Raw genomic sequence first — 16,738 nt, forward strand, 5'->3', positions numbered from 1 at the left:
TAGTCGGTACCATATGTGCTGCTTCTCTTTCTTACTATACTTAAGTATATCAGTAAATTTTGTATTGCTGTAGATATATTCTACATTTAATTGATAAGGTTTTAATTTAGGGTCTTTTATTTCCTTTCTAAGCTCACAAAATCAAACAAATGATTGATGTGATAATTATGTTAAATATCAGTAATTTAAAAGCACACCAAAAACTAAATTCCATTACACCAGGATTTACATGAATTTAGTTCTTTGACTTTATTTTAGTTACTTGTTGCCACACTATTACTTCCATGTTCCATTTTTATTTTTCAGAATTATTTACATAATATGTTTTAATCTTCTTCTGATAAATTTCTGCTATCGGAAGATAGATTTTTCTTTTTTAGTTTCAGAACCAGTATTAGAATTCACACACTGAGAACATATCCATTATTGTAACGGTTTCGTGACAGTCTTATATTCTCCAGCCCTGTAAATAGACAATGCAAAATCACATTTTATCAAATTTCTCATATTATTTGTTTTGTGTTAGCAGAAGAGCCAACACCGTGTTACGAGTGGAGGCCGAAATGCACGCGTTTTAGCTCACGAAGGCTGGCGTGAGGAGGGAAGAACTATACTGACGTGAGGTCTGGAACATGACAAGGAATGAGAATTCAGAAAGCGAACGTAATTAGTTTGATACTTAACTTTAATCCATTAACGATGAACATCGCTCTTGACGGTACATGATTCACAATATTATCTGTTCAGAAGACATATACTAACGGAATATGGCGCCTTGCTAGGTCGTAGCAAATGACGTAGCTGAAGGCTATGCTAAACTGTCGTCTCTGCAAATGAGAGCGTATTTAGACAGTGAACCATCGCTAGCAAAGTCGGCTGTACAACTGGGGCGAGTGCTAGGGAGTATCTCTAGACTAGACCTGCCGTGTGGTGGCGCTCGGTCTGCAATCACTGATAGTGGCGACACGCGGGTCCGACGTATACTAACGGACCGCGGCAGATTTAAAGGCTACCACCTAGCAAGTGTGGTGGCTGGCGGTGACACCACAATTTGAATCTCATATTAAAAAAATGTTCTGTTTTGCATTTTCGCCACCATAAAGTTAATTCCATGGTGTCAGACTTAATATTACCTGCCACAGAAGTGAACATTAAAATGACAATTTTACTATCAAATCTGACATTCACAGTACTTCAGGTACAATCTGAATAAGATAAATAAATTCTCAAATATGACATCAAGAGTCGTAGTAGACATATTGGTGAACATGGATGCCACATATTGTAGTTCAGAAGTCACATTTCGTAACATATCTCTTTCTCATAATTTTTTTCTTTGTAGGTTCTAACCCACACTCTTTCCCCACCATATTTAGGGGATTCTCTTTGGGACTTTTCTTCTATTTTATCAAGTCCATCAACTAATGAATTAAATCTTTTTGTTACAGATGCGAGTCAGTATGCGCATTATGTGTTCAACACCATCAAACATAATCAGACGGGGAAAATTAGTTTTGAGGTAAGTGCACAGCTTGCTGTACATTTTATAACTAAAAATTCGAGTTACTCTTGCATCACAATGGATTTTAGCATTGTAGCTAGATCGCCATTTTCAGAATTAGTTTCAGTATCTTATCACTATAAATCTGCTGGGATGTTTCAGGTTTCTGTTTGAAAAACAGCTCGTAACAAGTATCCCATACTATCTGAGTTTCCAATACTCTGGAATTTCAAGACTGCGCACTGTTACTTCTTTATAGTTTATGAAGTATTTTGTGTTCACTATAGTACATAGAGAGAATAAAACTAAAGACAGGCTTGGCACACTCGCAAAATTGCAGAACTACCGAAGGAACTTCTCTTTTTCTTGGGCACCGGCAGATCAAACTTGGGATGAAGTGTTTGTGAAAAAGAATGTAGATACCAAGTTCTCTAAATTCTGCGCCTTTTTTAAACTAATTTTTGAGTAGCCACTCCAGCAGCAGCTACTAGGGAAAGTAGAGGGAAAACTGTAGGCATAAAAACTCCAAGGCATAAATATCTCAGTTCCTTGCAAGAGCACTGCACTGATTCACGTTTACTAAGTAACTAACATTGTATAAAAATATATGCAGGAGGACGCTGTTTGCTATAGGAAACAATCCTTCAGTGGCAATATCTAATGCATAAAACAGCAGCATAATAGTATGGGATGTCATAAGACACGAAGCTCGAAAAAGGGAGAAACAATGATAACAGCGTACGACTCGAAGATAAAAGGAAAAGAATGGACAATCCACAGGAATTGATAAATATTGCAGATGACATTTTCTTATTGCAGAGAAGTGGCAACAAAATCATTCTAGAACACGTGTAGTACCTACAGTGAACCACGCACCTAGTACAATGATATTCTTTCCTTAACAGGCTTGAAATCGGGAAGACAATACAAAAATTAAAATAACTCAAATGATGCAGATAAGGTGCCAATCTGTACCTAACTCATGCATAGACAGCATACTAATTCCATAAACATAATAAATGTGTCCTTCAGTTAAAGTATTTTTGCAAAGTGCCTTAAGCGTGTACAATTTTTTCCTTACTAAACAAATGTAATGTAGGAACTATATCAAAATACACCTTCTCAAAAAAGTAAATGAATCAACCATGAAAGACAAACTAATCAGTTACCTGAGTAAATACAACTTTCTTAATGACTGTTTGCTTTGCAGGCTAGAATAAGAAGAATATCATCCGAACACAGTTCACAAAATTGTTACTATAAGCTGTTGAGCAAGATGGCTGTGTTGTAGACATATTTTAAACTTGTTCAAGCCTTTTGATATTGTTCACCACAAAATACTACACATTACAAGCATTAGGTGTAAGAACAACAACAAATCAGTGGTTTCAGTCTTACCTAGGAAATAGGGTACAAAAAGGTACAGACAGTTCACCCTTCAGCTGACGATGAAGTTTTAGTAAAACAATTGTCAGGCAAAAAACATAAACTTAGGTGTCCCTCAACTTAGGTGTCCCTCAGTCTATTATACTGGGTCCAGTTTTGTTATTAATGTACTTCAATGACTTTACAAGCCAGTACCAGACGAAGAGAAAACGTTCTCTGTGCTGATGATAATCACCAAGTAAACACCATAAGTTCTAATTAACATTTAACGCAAATAAAACAAACAAAATGTGCACCAATCGTAAAAAGGGAAAACATCTATTTCACATTAAGTATAGATTATAAAACAATAGATTTTGTGACAAACACTTCTTTTAGGAATGAATATTTATTGTCAACTGACTTAGAATGAACACACAAATATATTGCTAAATGGAATACCATCAGCATGTTACGCTCTCAGGGTACTACCACCAGTGTGTAACAGCCAGTTCCTTGTGGTGACATACTATTCCTACATACACTCAGTTCTTGGCTATGGTATGCTTTTCCGGTAATCAAAGTCGCAAAACATGGGCACAATTTTCATAGTGCATAAAAGAGTTGCAAAAATAATGACTAAAACTAGTAATTGGTATCACAGTAAACAACTGTTTAAAAAACTGGATATTTTAAATGTACCAAGTGAATACATCTAGCAGTCTAGAATGAGATTTTCACTCTGCAGCGGAGTGTGCTGTAATATGAAATTTCCCGGCAGAAATTGATGAAATGTATGATGAGATAAAAGAAATTATTCAGGTAGTGAAGGGAGACGAAAATTTAATAGTTATGGGTGACTGGAATTCGAGAGTAGAAAAAGGGAGAGAAGGAAACATAGTAGATGAATATGGATTGGGGCTAAGAAATGAAAGATGAAGCCGCCTGGTAGAATTTTGCACAGAGCATAACTTAATCATAGCTAACACTTGGTTCAAGAATCGTGAAAGAAGGTTGTATACATGGAAGAACCCTGGAGATACTAAAAGGTATCAGATAGATTACATAATGGTAAGACACAGATTTAGGAACCAGGTTTTAAATTGTGAGACATTTCCAGGGGCAGATGTGGACTCTGACCACAATCTATTGGTTATGAACTGTAGATTAAAACTGAAGAAACTGTAAAAAGGTGGGAATTTAAGGAGATGGGACCTGGATAAACTGAAAGAACCAGAGGTTGTACAGAGTTTCAGGGAGAGCATAAGGGAACAATTGACAGGAATTGGGGAAAGAAATACAGTAGAAGAAGAATGGGTAGCTTTGAGGGATGAAATAGTGAAGGCAGCACAGGATCAAATAGGTAAAAAGACGAGGGCTAGTAGAAACCCTTGGGTAACAGAAGAAATATTGAATTAAATTGATAAAAGGAGAAAATATAAAAATGCAGTAAATGAAGCAGGCGAAAAGGAATACAAACGTCTCAGAAATGAGATCGACAGGAAGTGCAAAATGGCTAAGCAGGGATGGCTAGAGGACATAAGTAAGGATGTAGAGGTTTATCTCACGAGAGGTAGGATAGATACTGCCTACAGGAAAATTAAAGAGACCTTTGGAGAAAAGAGAACCACTTGTATGAATATCAAGAGCTCAGATGCAAACCCAGTTCTAAGCAAAGAAGGGAAAGCAGAAAGGTGGAAGGAGTATATAGAGGGTCTATACAAGGGCCATATACTTGAGGACAATATTATGGAAATGGAAGAGCATTTAGATGAAGATGAAATGGGAGATACGATACTGCGTGAAGAGTTTGACACCGCACTGAAAGACCTGAGTCGAAACAAGGCCTTAGGAGTAGACAACATTCCATTAGAACTACTGATGGCCTTGGTAGAGCCAGTCCTGACAAAGCTGTACCATCTGGTGAGCAAGATGTATGAAACAGGCGAAATACTCTCAGACTTCAAGAAGAATATAATAATTCCAATCCCAAAGAAAGCAGGTGTTGACAGATGTGAAATTTACCGAACAATCAGTTTAATAAGCCACAGCTGCAAAATACTAACGCGAATTCTTTACAGACGAATGGAAAAACTAGTAGAAGCCGACCCCGGGGAAGATCAGCTTGGATTCCGTAGAAATGTTGGAACACGTGAGGCAATACTGACCTTACGACTTATCTTAGAAGAAAGATTAAGGAAACGCAAACCTACGTTTCTAGCATTTGTAGACTTAGAGACAGCTTTTGACAATGTTGACTGGAATACTCTCTTTCAAATTCTAAAGGTGGCAGGGGTAAAATACAGGGAGCGAAAGGCTATTTACAATTTGTACAGAAACCAGATGGCAGTTATAAGAGTCAAGGGACATGAAAGGGAAGCAGTGGTTGGGAAGTGAGTAAGACAGGGTTGTAGCCTCTCCCCGATGTTATTCAATCTGTATATTGAGCAAGCAGTAAAGGAAACAAAAGAAAAATTTTGAGTAGGTATTAAAATCCATGGAGAAGAAATAAAAACTTTGAGGTTCGCCGATGACATTGTAATTCTGTCAGAGACAGCAAAGGACTTGGAAGAGCAGTTGAACGGAATGGACAGTGTCTTGAAAGGAGGGTATAAGATGAACATAAACAAAAGCAAAACGAGGATAATGGAATGTAGTCGAATTAAGTCGGGTGATGCTGAGGGAATTAGATTAGGAAATGAGACACTTAAAGTAGTAAAGGAGTTTTGCTATTTGGAGAGCAATATAACTGATGATGGTCGAAGTAGAGAGGATATAAAATGTAGACTGGCAATGGCAAGGAAATCGTTTCTGAAGAAGAAAAATTTGTTAACATCGAGTATAGATTTAAATGTCAGGAAGTCGTTGCTGAAAGTATTTGTATGGAGTGTAGCCATGTATGGAAGTGAAACGTGGACGATAAATAGTTTAGACAAGAAGAGAATAGAAGCTTTCGAAATGTGGTGCTACAGAAGAATGCTGAAGATTGGATGGGTAGATCACATAACTAATGAGGAGGTATTGAATAGAATTGGGGAGAAGGGAAGCTTGTGGCCAAACTTGACTAGAAGAAGGGATCGGTTAGTAGGACATGTTCTGAAACATCGAGGGATCACTAATTTAGTATTGGGGGGCAGCGTGGAGGCTAAAAATCGTAGAGGGAGACCAAGAGATGAATACACTAAGCAGATTCAGAAGGATGTAGGCTGCTGTAGGTACTGGGAGATGAAGAAGCTTGCACAGGATAGAGTAGCATGGAGAGCTGCATCAAACCAGTCTCAGGACTGAGGAGCACAACAACACTGGCAGATTAAAACTGTGTGTCGGACCGAGACTCGAACTCGGGACCTATTCCTTTCGCGGGCAAGGTCCCGAGTTCCAGTCGCGGTCCGGCACACAGCTATAATCTGCCAGGAAGTTTCATCTAGCAGTCTGTTGTACATCAGGGAAAATGTAAGTTTACAGTTCTTTGCATAATCATGGAAAAGAGCCAATATGTACTTACATTTATCGATGAAAAACAAATTTCGCAAAACAGAATTTTCTGTCAGGGAATAAAATTGGATGAAAATCTTGCCGACCGATATGAAAAAGATTACTAAAATGTGTGTTTAAAAATGCGATTAAGACATTTTCCACAAGTAAAGCCTGCTGACAGCTGAAGATTATTTTGAGAACTCATAGTAGGAATTAATAAGGAAAGGGGATAAATACAACACTCTGTCACATCAGATAATAATTACAATGCAACGCTTTTACAAAAAAATCATTAACCATTATTATTATATTCACATACGTTTTCTTTGTGCGGCGTAATTATGATAGATGATATATTTATTAATTCTGTGGTTGAAAGATAACCAGCGGATATAGAACCGACTGTAAGGTCTCAAAACGACTGGTGTAGAAAACAGGTAAAGTTAAGCATTAATCTCAATGTAATTGCTACCTACGTTTCATAAATGCCCATTTTCCAAATTTTGCACTGTTCATTTGATGCAGTGTAAGTAGTAAGGAAACTATCGCTCGTGGTCTAACAGTTCTCGTGCTTGGAGCATGACACACTTTATGCAATAGGCTTCGGGACTCCGTAAATTTTCAGTATGAGACAGGCAGTCGAACTCTGTTTTAGAACGGACCGTTGCGTAGTCGAACCCAAAAATTTTTGGGAACATCGTAACTAGACTTGGAGCATCGCGCACGTTTGCTACATTATAAATTTTTCGCATGAGATGTACATCGTGTATGCAAAAGACTCTAAGATCGTGTGAAATTTTGTGTTTAGAGTTTATATTCAATTAACAGTCACGGGTTCTAAAACATCCGCAATGGCTAAGCATAATCTGAATTATAAGAATATGACAATTTAAAAAGATTATAAATTTTACAATTATTATAACTTGATAAGAAATATTCGCCTAACCTTACAAGGACATGGGCCGCACGCAGGTCGCAAAACTTAGAAGCCCCAACACTACCCATTGCGCCACAATCTCGGCTTATATTTTCGCGCCCTAAAAGGTGACTAAATTACGCCGAAAAATTTTTGACAGTCGTTTTCTCAGAAGCTGTAGAGACAAGTGTTCGCTCATTTTCACTCCTCTTCCGCTGAGTGAAGTTTCTGAGAAATCGGGATATAGCACTTGCTGTGTTCTTCTCGTTAGTCGCCAGTAGCTAAGTGCTTAGCGTAAAAGCCTAGAAATTGGTGTCGCTGTTTCGAATTTCGCTAGTTATCATTTATTTTACTTTTATTCATTGAAAGTCGAAATGTTAACTAATGAAAATTTAACTTTAACTTTTAATCAGATAACGTCCTTTTACTTTTAGTTACTACTCACATTAAATTTCGAATATTCACAAAAAAATAATTATTATGTAAAAAATGCGTGACACCAAATAGGACGTAAAATACTTATTTATTTCTTGTGTCACAGATATATGTAATGTTTTCATTTAACAGTAAAGTATTAGCTTATTTGTATCAAAATTATTTTCATAGAGTCAGTAATTAAAAATCCGAAAATGAAACTTTTATTTAAAAATTGTGAGTCAGTACTTGTTAATTAACGTATTGCGTCCATTATTTGAGTTCTTGACTGGATTTAGCATGTTGAGTCACGCCTTAGTTAGTTTAGCACGACGAACTCCTTTCGTCATCAAGGAAACAAATATACACAGGCGATTTACCTTTTATTCTCGACGGTCTCGTGGAAGTCGAAGTAGAGCAGTTGTTGTTTCCTGCCACGTACTTTCATTTTTGCAGAAAATGGTACACAGAATGTGATTTCCATAAACAGGACGTCGGCTGTCAGGTCAGTTTCAGTAAAACTGATAATTTATTTAAGATTCGCTCCACATGTTTTGCAAATCAGTAATTTTCAATATAAGTACTACTATTACGCAACACCAAATATAAGGAAAGTTAATACAAAACGTCTGTCTCCTGACACATATCAACAGCGTCTGTCTTCCTCAGTTTCAGTGATAAAAAAGGCGGACTCACTTAAAGGTCAGTACAACTACTACATTTAAATCTCTTTATGCAGATCACTTACGTTAAATATAAAAGAGGTCTTGCTAATCTTCATATAATATTTCTACTGCTTTGCATTGATCTATAACGATAAGAATGTAAGTTAGCATCCTGTTTTCAACAGTGTAATGAACTTGATCTTGGCAGTTGTTTTGACACTTGTAAAGACAATATTACGCTTCAATATCGAGTTTTCTCTAAAAATTACATTCCAGGTTTTATACAAGATGATTCAGAAATAACAATACACACTTCTTGGTTGTAACGTATGGATAAAAATAAGAGTACATTGCTAAATAAAGTTTTTTTTTCTGAAACTGCTTTATTTCCGAGCTGTGATGTATAATGTCATTTGTGGCAGCCATTACCTCATACTTCAGTACGGGCTTTTGGCGTGCCGAGTACTCCTGAATATCTACTGATATTGCTTCACATGTCAGTAATAAGGCAAGAGAGTATAACAGAGTTGCTCATCCTGAGCCAGATCTCCGGGTCTTAACCCTGGGCTTCTAGTTCTGCGGCCATCTCGAAGAGCTCGAGTATGGAGTGGCAACTGCGAATGTAGCAAAACCATAACAGCAGACTGCGCAGAATGAGATTAACGGAGCATGCGACGTTTCGAGAGCGGCAAAAAGTCGAGGACGTAACTGTCTTTGTCGACATGGACATCATTTTGGACATGTCCTGCGGAAAATGTACCATACGTAGTTGAACTGAATTTCAGCTCCATTCGTGTCTTTGCTTTCTGAAAAAAATTAATTTTGTTTTGTTCGTGTTTTACTTGTGTGATACATACTCCACTGCATAACCCTGATATAAAGCAACTTCAGAAATAGCTTTATATGACGTTTCACTCTTATTTTAATGCATATATTACACACACGAAGAGTGTACACTTACTTTTGAATCACTCTGTATCTTGTTTCAGTGTTATAAAAATCTACACAAGATGTTGGTATAATGCTTGTGAGGGTTAATTGTGTTTTAGAATTTCGATTTGAGATGTAATTTATGTATTTGGCACTTGGAATGTGAACCAACTAAGCAGTTTCGAGATGAATTAAAAAGCTTTGTCTTTGCTCCAACCTCTTAGCTTTCTAACGAGCTATGAGCTACCGAAAGGTAATGACTTTTTACAAATACGTATCTTCTGAAGCTAAATGTTTCGTCAGATTATGCCTGAGATTGTATTCTGGAATAATTTGGTAGCCTTTTCGAATTTTCTTTACAGCATATCTCGTCATTATCGAAGTAATCCAAGTGCTCTCCGCCACTGAATTGTTTCCAAGCATATTATATTTAAATACGCTGACTGAAAAAATGACGACACCAAAAAATAATAAATGCAGAGTAATGAAATTTCCGGAATACATTTGCGTTGGTAACACATTTAAGTGATTAACATCCCAAGATTACGGGGTAATGTAAGTACAAGGTAAGCCGTTGCAAATGTAAAACGCTGGTACATTAAAAACCGGTGTAACCGCCAGAATGTTGAATGGAAACATGAAGACGTGTAGGCATTGTGTTGTACAGGTGCTGGATGTCAATTTGTGTGAGGGAGTTCCACGTCTGTTGGACTTGGTCCGCCAATACAGGGACGGTTAATACTGTTTGTGGATGACGCTGGAGTCGTCGTTCTGTGATGTCCAATACATGCTCGACTGAAGACAGACCTGATGATGGAGCAGGCCAAGGAATATCGACACACTATATAACAGGTTGGGTTACAACAGCGGTATGTGTGCGATTGTTACCCTGTTACACCCTGGAACGCTGTTCATGAGTGGCAGCACAACAGGTCGAATCACCAGACTGACGAATAAATTTGCAGTCAGGGTGCGTGGGATACCCCACGAGAGTGCTTCTACTGTCATACCCCAGACCATAACACAAAGTGTAGGTCCAGTGTGTCCGGCACGCAGAAAGGTTGGTTGCGGGCCCTCAGCCGGCGTCCTCCTAACCAACACATGGCCGTCACTGGCACAGAAGCAGAAACAACTTTCATCAGATCTCCATCCTGCCATCCAATGAGTTGTTGCCTGGCACCATTGAAATCGCAGAATAATGTACACTCCTGGAAATGGAAAAAAGAACACATTGACACCGGTGTGTCAGACCCACCATACTTGCTCCGGACACTGCGAGAGGGCTGTACAAGCAATGATCACACGCACGGCACAGCGGACACACCAGGAACCGCGGTGTTGGCCGTCGAATGGCGCTAGCTGCGCAGCATTTGTGCACCGCCGCCGTCAGTGTCAGCCAGTTTGCCGTGGCATACGGAGCTCCATCGCAGTCTTTAACACTGGTAGCATGCCGCGTCAGCGTGGACGTGAACCGTATGTGCAGTTGACGGACTTTGAGCGAGGGCGTATAGTGGGCATGCGGGAGGCCGGGTGGACGTACCGCCGAATTGCTCAACACGTGGGGCGTGAGGTCTCCACAGTACATCGATGTTGTCGCCAGTGGTCGGCGGAAGGTTCACGTGCCCGTCGACCTGGGACCGGACCGCAGCGACGCACGGATGCACGCCAAGACCGTAGGATCCTACGCAGTGCCGTAGGGGACCGCACCGCCACTTCCCAGCAAATTAGGGACACTGTTGCTCCTGGGGTATCGGCGAGGACCATTCGCAACCGTCTCCATGAAGCTGGGCTACGGTCCCGCACACCGTTAGGCCGTCTTCCGCTCACGCCCCAACATCGTGCAGCCCGCCTCCAGTGGTGTCGCGACAGGCGTGAATGGAGGGACGAATGGAGACGTGTCGTCTTCAGCGATGAGAGTCGCTTCTGCCTTGGTGCCAATGATGGTCGTATGCGTGTTTGGCGCCGTGCAGGTGAGCGCCACAATCAGGACTGCATACGACCCAGGCACACAGGGCCAACACCCGGCATCATGGTGTGGGGAGCGATCTCCTACACTGGCCGTACACCACTGGTGATCGTCGAGGGGACACTGAATAGTGCACGGTACATCCAAACCGTCATCGAACCCATCGTTCTACCATTCCTAGACCGGCAAGGGAACTTGCTGTTCCAACAGGACAATGCACGTCCGCATGTATCCCGTGCCACCCAACGTGCTCTAGAAGGTGTAAGTCAACTACCCTGGCCAGCAAGATCTCCGGATCTGTCCCCCATTGAGCATGTTTGGGACTGGATGAAGCGTCGTCTCACGCGGTCTGCACGTCCAGCACGAACGCTGGTCCAACTGAGGCGCCAGGTGGAAATGGCATGGCAAGCCGTTCCACAGGACTACATCCAGCATCTCTACGATCGTCTTCATGGGAGAATAGCAGCCTGCATTGCTGCGAAAGGTGGATATACACTGTACTAGTGCCGACATTGTGCATGCTCTGTTGCCTGTGTCTATGTGCCTGTGGTTCTGTCAGTGTGATCATGTGATGTATCTGACCCCAGGAATGTGTCAATAAAGTTTCCCCTTCCTGGGACAATGAATTCACGGTGTTCTTATTTCAATTTCCAGGAGTGTATATTGTGTGTGAAGTCTTATGGGACTTAACTGCTAAGATCATCAGTCCCTAAGCTTACACACTGCGTAACCAAATTATCGTACAGACAAACACACTCACCCATGCCCGAGGGAGGGCTCGAACCCCCGCCGGGACCAGCCGCACAGTCCATGACTGCAGCGCCCAAGACCGCTCGGCTAATCCCGCGCCGCTGAAATCGCAGATCGTAGTACTTTGGGGTCAGTGGAATGCACGCTGCATGACGCTGTCCTTAAAGTAACAGGTTTCAAACAGTTCGCTGTGTCACTGTGGTGCCAACGACTGCTGAGATTGCTTCTGCAAATGCAGCACGATGCGCGAGAGCCATACTCCAAACACGATGGCTCGTGGCCGTCCAGACCTAGCCTTCTTGCGACCGTATATTATCGTCACATCCGCTGCCAGAAATCACGTACAGTGACTACATTCCTTCCAAGTCCTTCTGTACTATCGCAGAATGAACAACCAGCTTCTCGTAGCCCTATTACACGACCTCTTTCAGACTCCGTGAGATCCTGATAATGGCATCTTTGTCGCCTTAATGTCATACTTGACTAACATCAACTCACAATGTCCAACCTCAGAGGTAAGTAATGCTAACACCATTACATCGTGCCGGCCGCGGTAGTCGAGTGGTTCTAGGCGCTTCAGTCCGGAACCGCGCGACTGCTACGGTCGCAGGTTCGAATCCTGCCTCAGGCATGAATGCGTGTGATGTCCTTAGGTTAGTTAGGTTTAAGTAGTTCTAAGTTCTAGGGGACTGATGACCTCAGATGTTAAGTCCCATAGTGCTCAGAACCATTTGAACCATTACATCGTGTATTTGAAGCAAACCTGATTTGCATCCTCATACTAGCGCTACTAGCCCCAACCTCATAGGACTGGCGCGAAATCTGATTAGACATCATCTTTCAGATGTAGAAACGCACCTAACAACTTTCTTTATGTCGCACAACTTCTTGGTGCTGCGATTTTTTTTCCGCCAATATACACTGCCTTCCATAAGTTTGGAAGCACCATGTTGCGTATTACAACGGAGCAAAATGGAAGTGATCTATGTGAGTTATTGCTTAGAATACGGAATAGCAAGCTCAGACAACGGTTAATAATGGCACGTATAGTATTGTACACTTAATTATTGTACATATACACTCCTGGAAATGGAAAAAAGAACACATTGACACCGGTGTGTCAGACCCACCATACTTGCTCCGGACACTGCGAGAGGGCTGTACAAGCAATGATCACACGCACGGCACAGCGGACACACCAGGAACCGCGGTGTTGGCCGTCGAATGGCGCTAGCTGCGCAGCATTTGTGCACCGCCGCCGTCAGTGTCAGCCAGTTTACCGTGGCATACGGAGCTCCATCGCAGTCTTTAACACTGGTAGCATGCCGCGACAGCGTGGACGTGAACCGTATGTGCAGTTGACGGACTTTGAGCGAGGGCGTATAGTGGGCATGCGGGAGGCCGGGTGGACGTACCGCCGAATTGCTCAACACGTGGGGCGTGAGGTCTCCACAGTACATCGATGTTGTCGCCAGTGGTCGGCGGAAGGTGCACGTGCCCGTCGACCTGGGACCGGACCGCAGCGACGCACGGATGCACGCCAAGACCGTAGGATCCTACGCAGTGCCGTAGGGGACCGCACCGCCACTTCCCAGCAAATTAGGGACACTGTTGCTCCTGGGGTATCGGCGAGGACCATTCGCAACCGTCTCCATGAAGCTGGGCTACGGTCCCGCACACCGTTAGGCCGTCTTCCGCTCACGCCCCAACATCGTGCAGCCCGCCTCCAGTGGTGTCGCGACAGGCGTGAATGGAGGGACGAATGGAGACGTGTCGTCTTCAGCGATGAGAGTCGCTTCTGCCTTGGTGCCAATGATGGTCGTATGCGTGTTTGGCGCCGTGCAGGTGAGCGCCACAATCAGGACTGCATACGACCCAGGCACACAGGGCCAACACCCGGCATCGTGGTGTGGGGAGCGATCTCCTACACTGGCCGTACACTACTGGTGATCGTCGAGGGGACACTGAATAGTGCACGGTACATCCAAACCGTCATCGAACCCATCGTTCTACCATTCCTAGACCGGCAAGGGAACTTGCTGTTCCAACAGGACAATGCACGTCCGCATGTATACCGTGCCACCCAACGTGCTCTAGAAGGTGTAAGTCAACTACCCTGGCCAGCAAGATCTCCGGATCTGTCCCCCATTGAGCATGTTTGGGACTGGATGAAGCGTCGTCTCACGCGGTCTGCACGTCCAGCACGAACGCTGGTCCAACTGAGGCGCCAGGTGGAAATGGCATGGCAAGCCGTTCCACAGGACTACATCCAGCATCTCTACGATCGTTTCCATCGGAGAATAGCAGCCTGCATTGCTGCGAAAGGTGGATATACACTGTACTAGTGCCGACATTGTGCATGCTCTGTTGCCTGTGTCTATGTGCATGTGGTTCTGTCAGTGTGATCATGTGATGTATCTGTCCCCAGGAATGTGTCAATAAAGTTTCCCCTTCCTGGGACAATGAATTCACGGTGTTCTTATTTCAATTTCCAGGAGTGTACATGCATATTGGAACATACTAGTATTGCTCCGTTTTATGTAAACCGACGTTACCTGTCCAAGCAATTCTACTAAACACGCCAGGTGGCGCGAGTAGACCGCATGGCTACGTAGAGATACGTTGTTTACATTTCTGTTCACTTGTAGTTGCATTTGCACAAAGGTATAACACACCACGAAAGTAACTGGAAATAGCCCCACAGTGCCAGATTCCTCATGAATCACGGGTAGTGATAATTACTTTGCACCAAAAAGGCAGTAGTGTCCGATAAATAGCAAAGAAACTAATGATTTCCATCAGCGGAGTTGTCAAAACCGTACACCGGCATCGAGAAACAGGCTCCTATGGAGATCGTCCTCGCTCAGTAGCACCCAAGAAAATATCAGAACGCCAGGAAAAGTATTTGGTAGTGACAAGTAAACGTAACAGATTAAAAACTGTCCGTGAATTGACTGCTGAACTAAACGCAACGAGGGATACACCGGTGAGTGAGTCAACAGTGAGACGACGCCTGGCAGACAACAACCTCCGAGGTTATGTAGCAACAAGGAAACCACTGTTGCGCCCTGTTAACAAGAAGAAAAGACTTCAGTGAGCTAAGATACACCAACATTAGACAGCGGGGGATTGGGAAAGAGTCTTAGTCACTGATGAATCCAAGTTAGAAATATTTGGAAGTAAACGCCGACAATTTGTACGCCGTTTACCCCATGAACGCTTGAATCCTCAGTGCGTAATTTCAACTGTAAAACATGGAGGGGGTACTGTGATGGTATGGGGATCCTTTGGAGCGAATAAAGTTGGAGATTTGGTGAAAATAGGTGGAAAAGTGAACCAAAAGGATTATCATGCCATTCTCCAGAGACGTGCTAAGACATCTGATTTGCGTCTGATTGGAAAAGGATTCGTCTTGCAGCTAGAGACCCGAAACATACGTCTCGCTTGTGTCAGAACTATGCGAAGTCTCTAGAGGTTCGTAAGATATTGAAAAACATGGAATGGCCGCCCCAATCCCCTGATTGTAACCCAATCGAGCTGTTATGGGATGAATTGGACAGGAGGATCCGAAAACGGGAAATCATGAGTGGGTCACAAATGTGGGAGGGCCTGCAGCAAGAATGGAGATTAATTGCAACTGAAATCTTGGCAAAACTGATGAAGCGCGTGCAGAGAGTGTGTAAGGCAGTGATGAAAGCAAAGGGTGGCTATTCTGAGGAATCGAAAATTTAATTGTTGCATCTTCCTGTGTATTATTTGAGCTTAATAAACATTTGGAAAACAACAAAATGCATTTTTATACTGTATTTCCATTCCATTGTCTATAATTACTAGGTGTTTCCAAACTTATGGAGGATAGTGTATTTTTATGTTGAAAACATGGTTACAATTACATTCAGTCAGAAATTTTCCTTTCCTTTTTTAGCTCGTGAATAGAGAATTTTAGAATATTAAAAAAAAACTGCAAAAACATGGATGTCAAAGATAGTATCACGGTGTTTATTTCCTAATTTACGAGATTATATTACAACATTTGAGTGTTGAAAATTCTACTGAAGTACTTTTTAATCATCGGCAAACGCTCCCTGAAAATTAAGTTATTTCATTCTTCTAATATAAGTCAAAGATTCCAACATTACTCCGTTATGGAAAGTTTTAATACTCTAACTTGTGAAAAAGTGTGCGCCCGTCTAAAGCTGCTATCCAGGAACGGTCGCTGCCAAGTTGCGGAGAGTTGATACACGAGGGAAGATTACCTACTGTAGAGATTGCCGGCGACAGTTTTTAGAACCCACCAGACGGCTCAGGGAAGCGAACAAGCCACATCCCAGATCCCCTGATCGGTGCTCCGCTGCGCCAAAAGCTGCCCGCCCGAAGAATCCTGGCCGGTGAAGTCCGCAGTTTGCACAAGTTGTGCCGCTGGCGGGGAACCGGCAGTTTTTCTGCGGCACGGCTTTCACCTGGCCCGTAACTCTGCCTGCGGAGGCTCGGCTGGTATTGCCTGCAGATGTGAAAACTTCCGGAGCCCGTGTCGGCTTCAGGAGGGGGCGTTTCGCTTCTGAGCGAGCGGGGTGCTGACAGCTGCATCAAAGCACCGGCTACGGAGTATCAGCGGCAAGCAAGCGCCGCGAAAGAGGAAGTGTTCACTGCCTAAAGATAACTCGTTCTCCTCCCCTGACTTCGACATCAGACGTGAAAGCTGCAGCCAACACTTTGGCTTACCTGTACACTCGGAATACAAATTACAGACTGTT

At 42.7% G+C, this 16,738-nt stretch overlaps 1 protein-coding gene across 1 annotated transcript in view; it reads left to right on the top strand.

Annotated features, from left to right (window-relative positions):
- LOC126188679 (Kv channel-interacting protein 4-like) overlaps window positions 1–16,738 on the top strand; it is a 601,427-nt gene that overhangs the window by 237,901 nt on the left and 346,788 nt on the right. The window contains exon 4 of the mRNA XM_049930285.1: window positions 1,449–1,519. Within this exon, the coding sequence (XP_049786242.1) occupies window positions 1,449–1,519 (71 nt within the window). The remainder of the gene's footprint in view (window positions 1–1,448; window positions 1,520–16,738) is intronic.

This window comes from Schistocerca cancellata, chromosome 5, assembly GCF_023864275.1.
Source record: "Schistocerca cancellata isolate TAMUIC-IGC-003103 chromosome 5, iqSchCanc2.1, whole genome shotgun sequence".
NCBI classification, from domain to species: domain Eukaryota; kingdom Metazoa; phylum Arthropoda; class Insecta; order Orthoptera; family Acrididae; genus Schistocerca; species Schistocerca cancellata.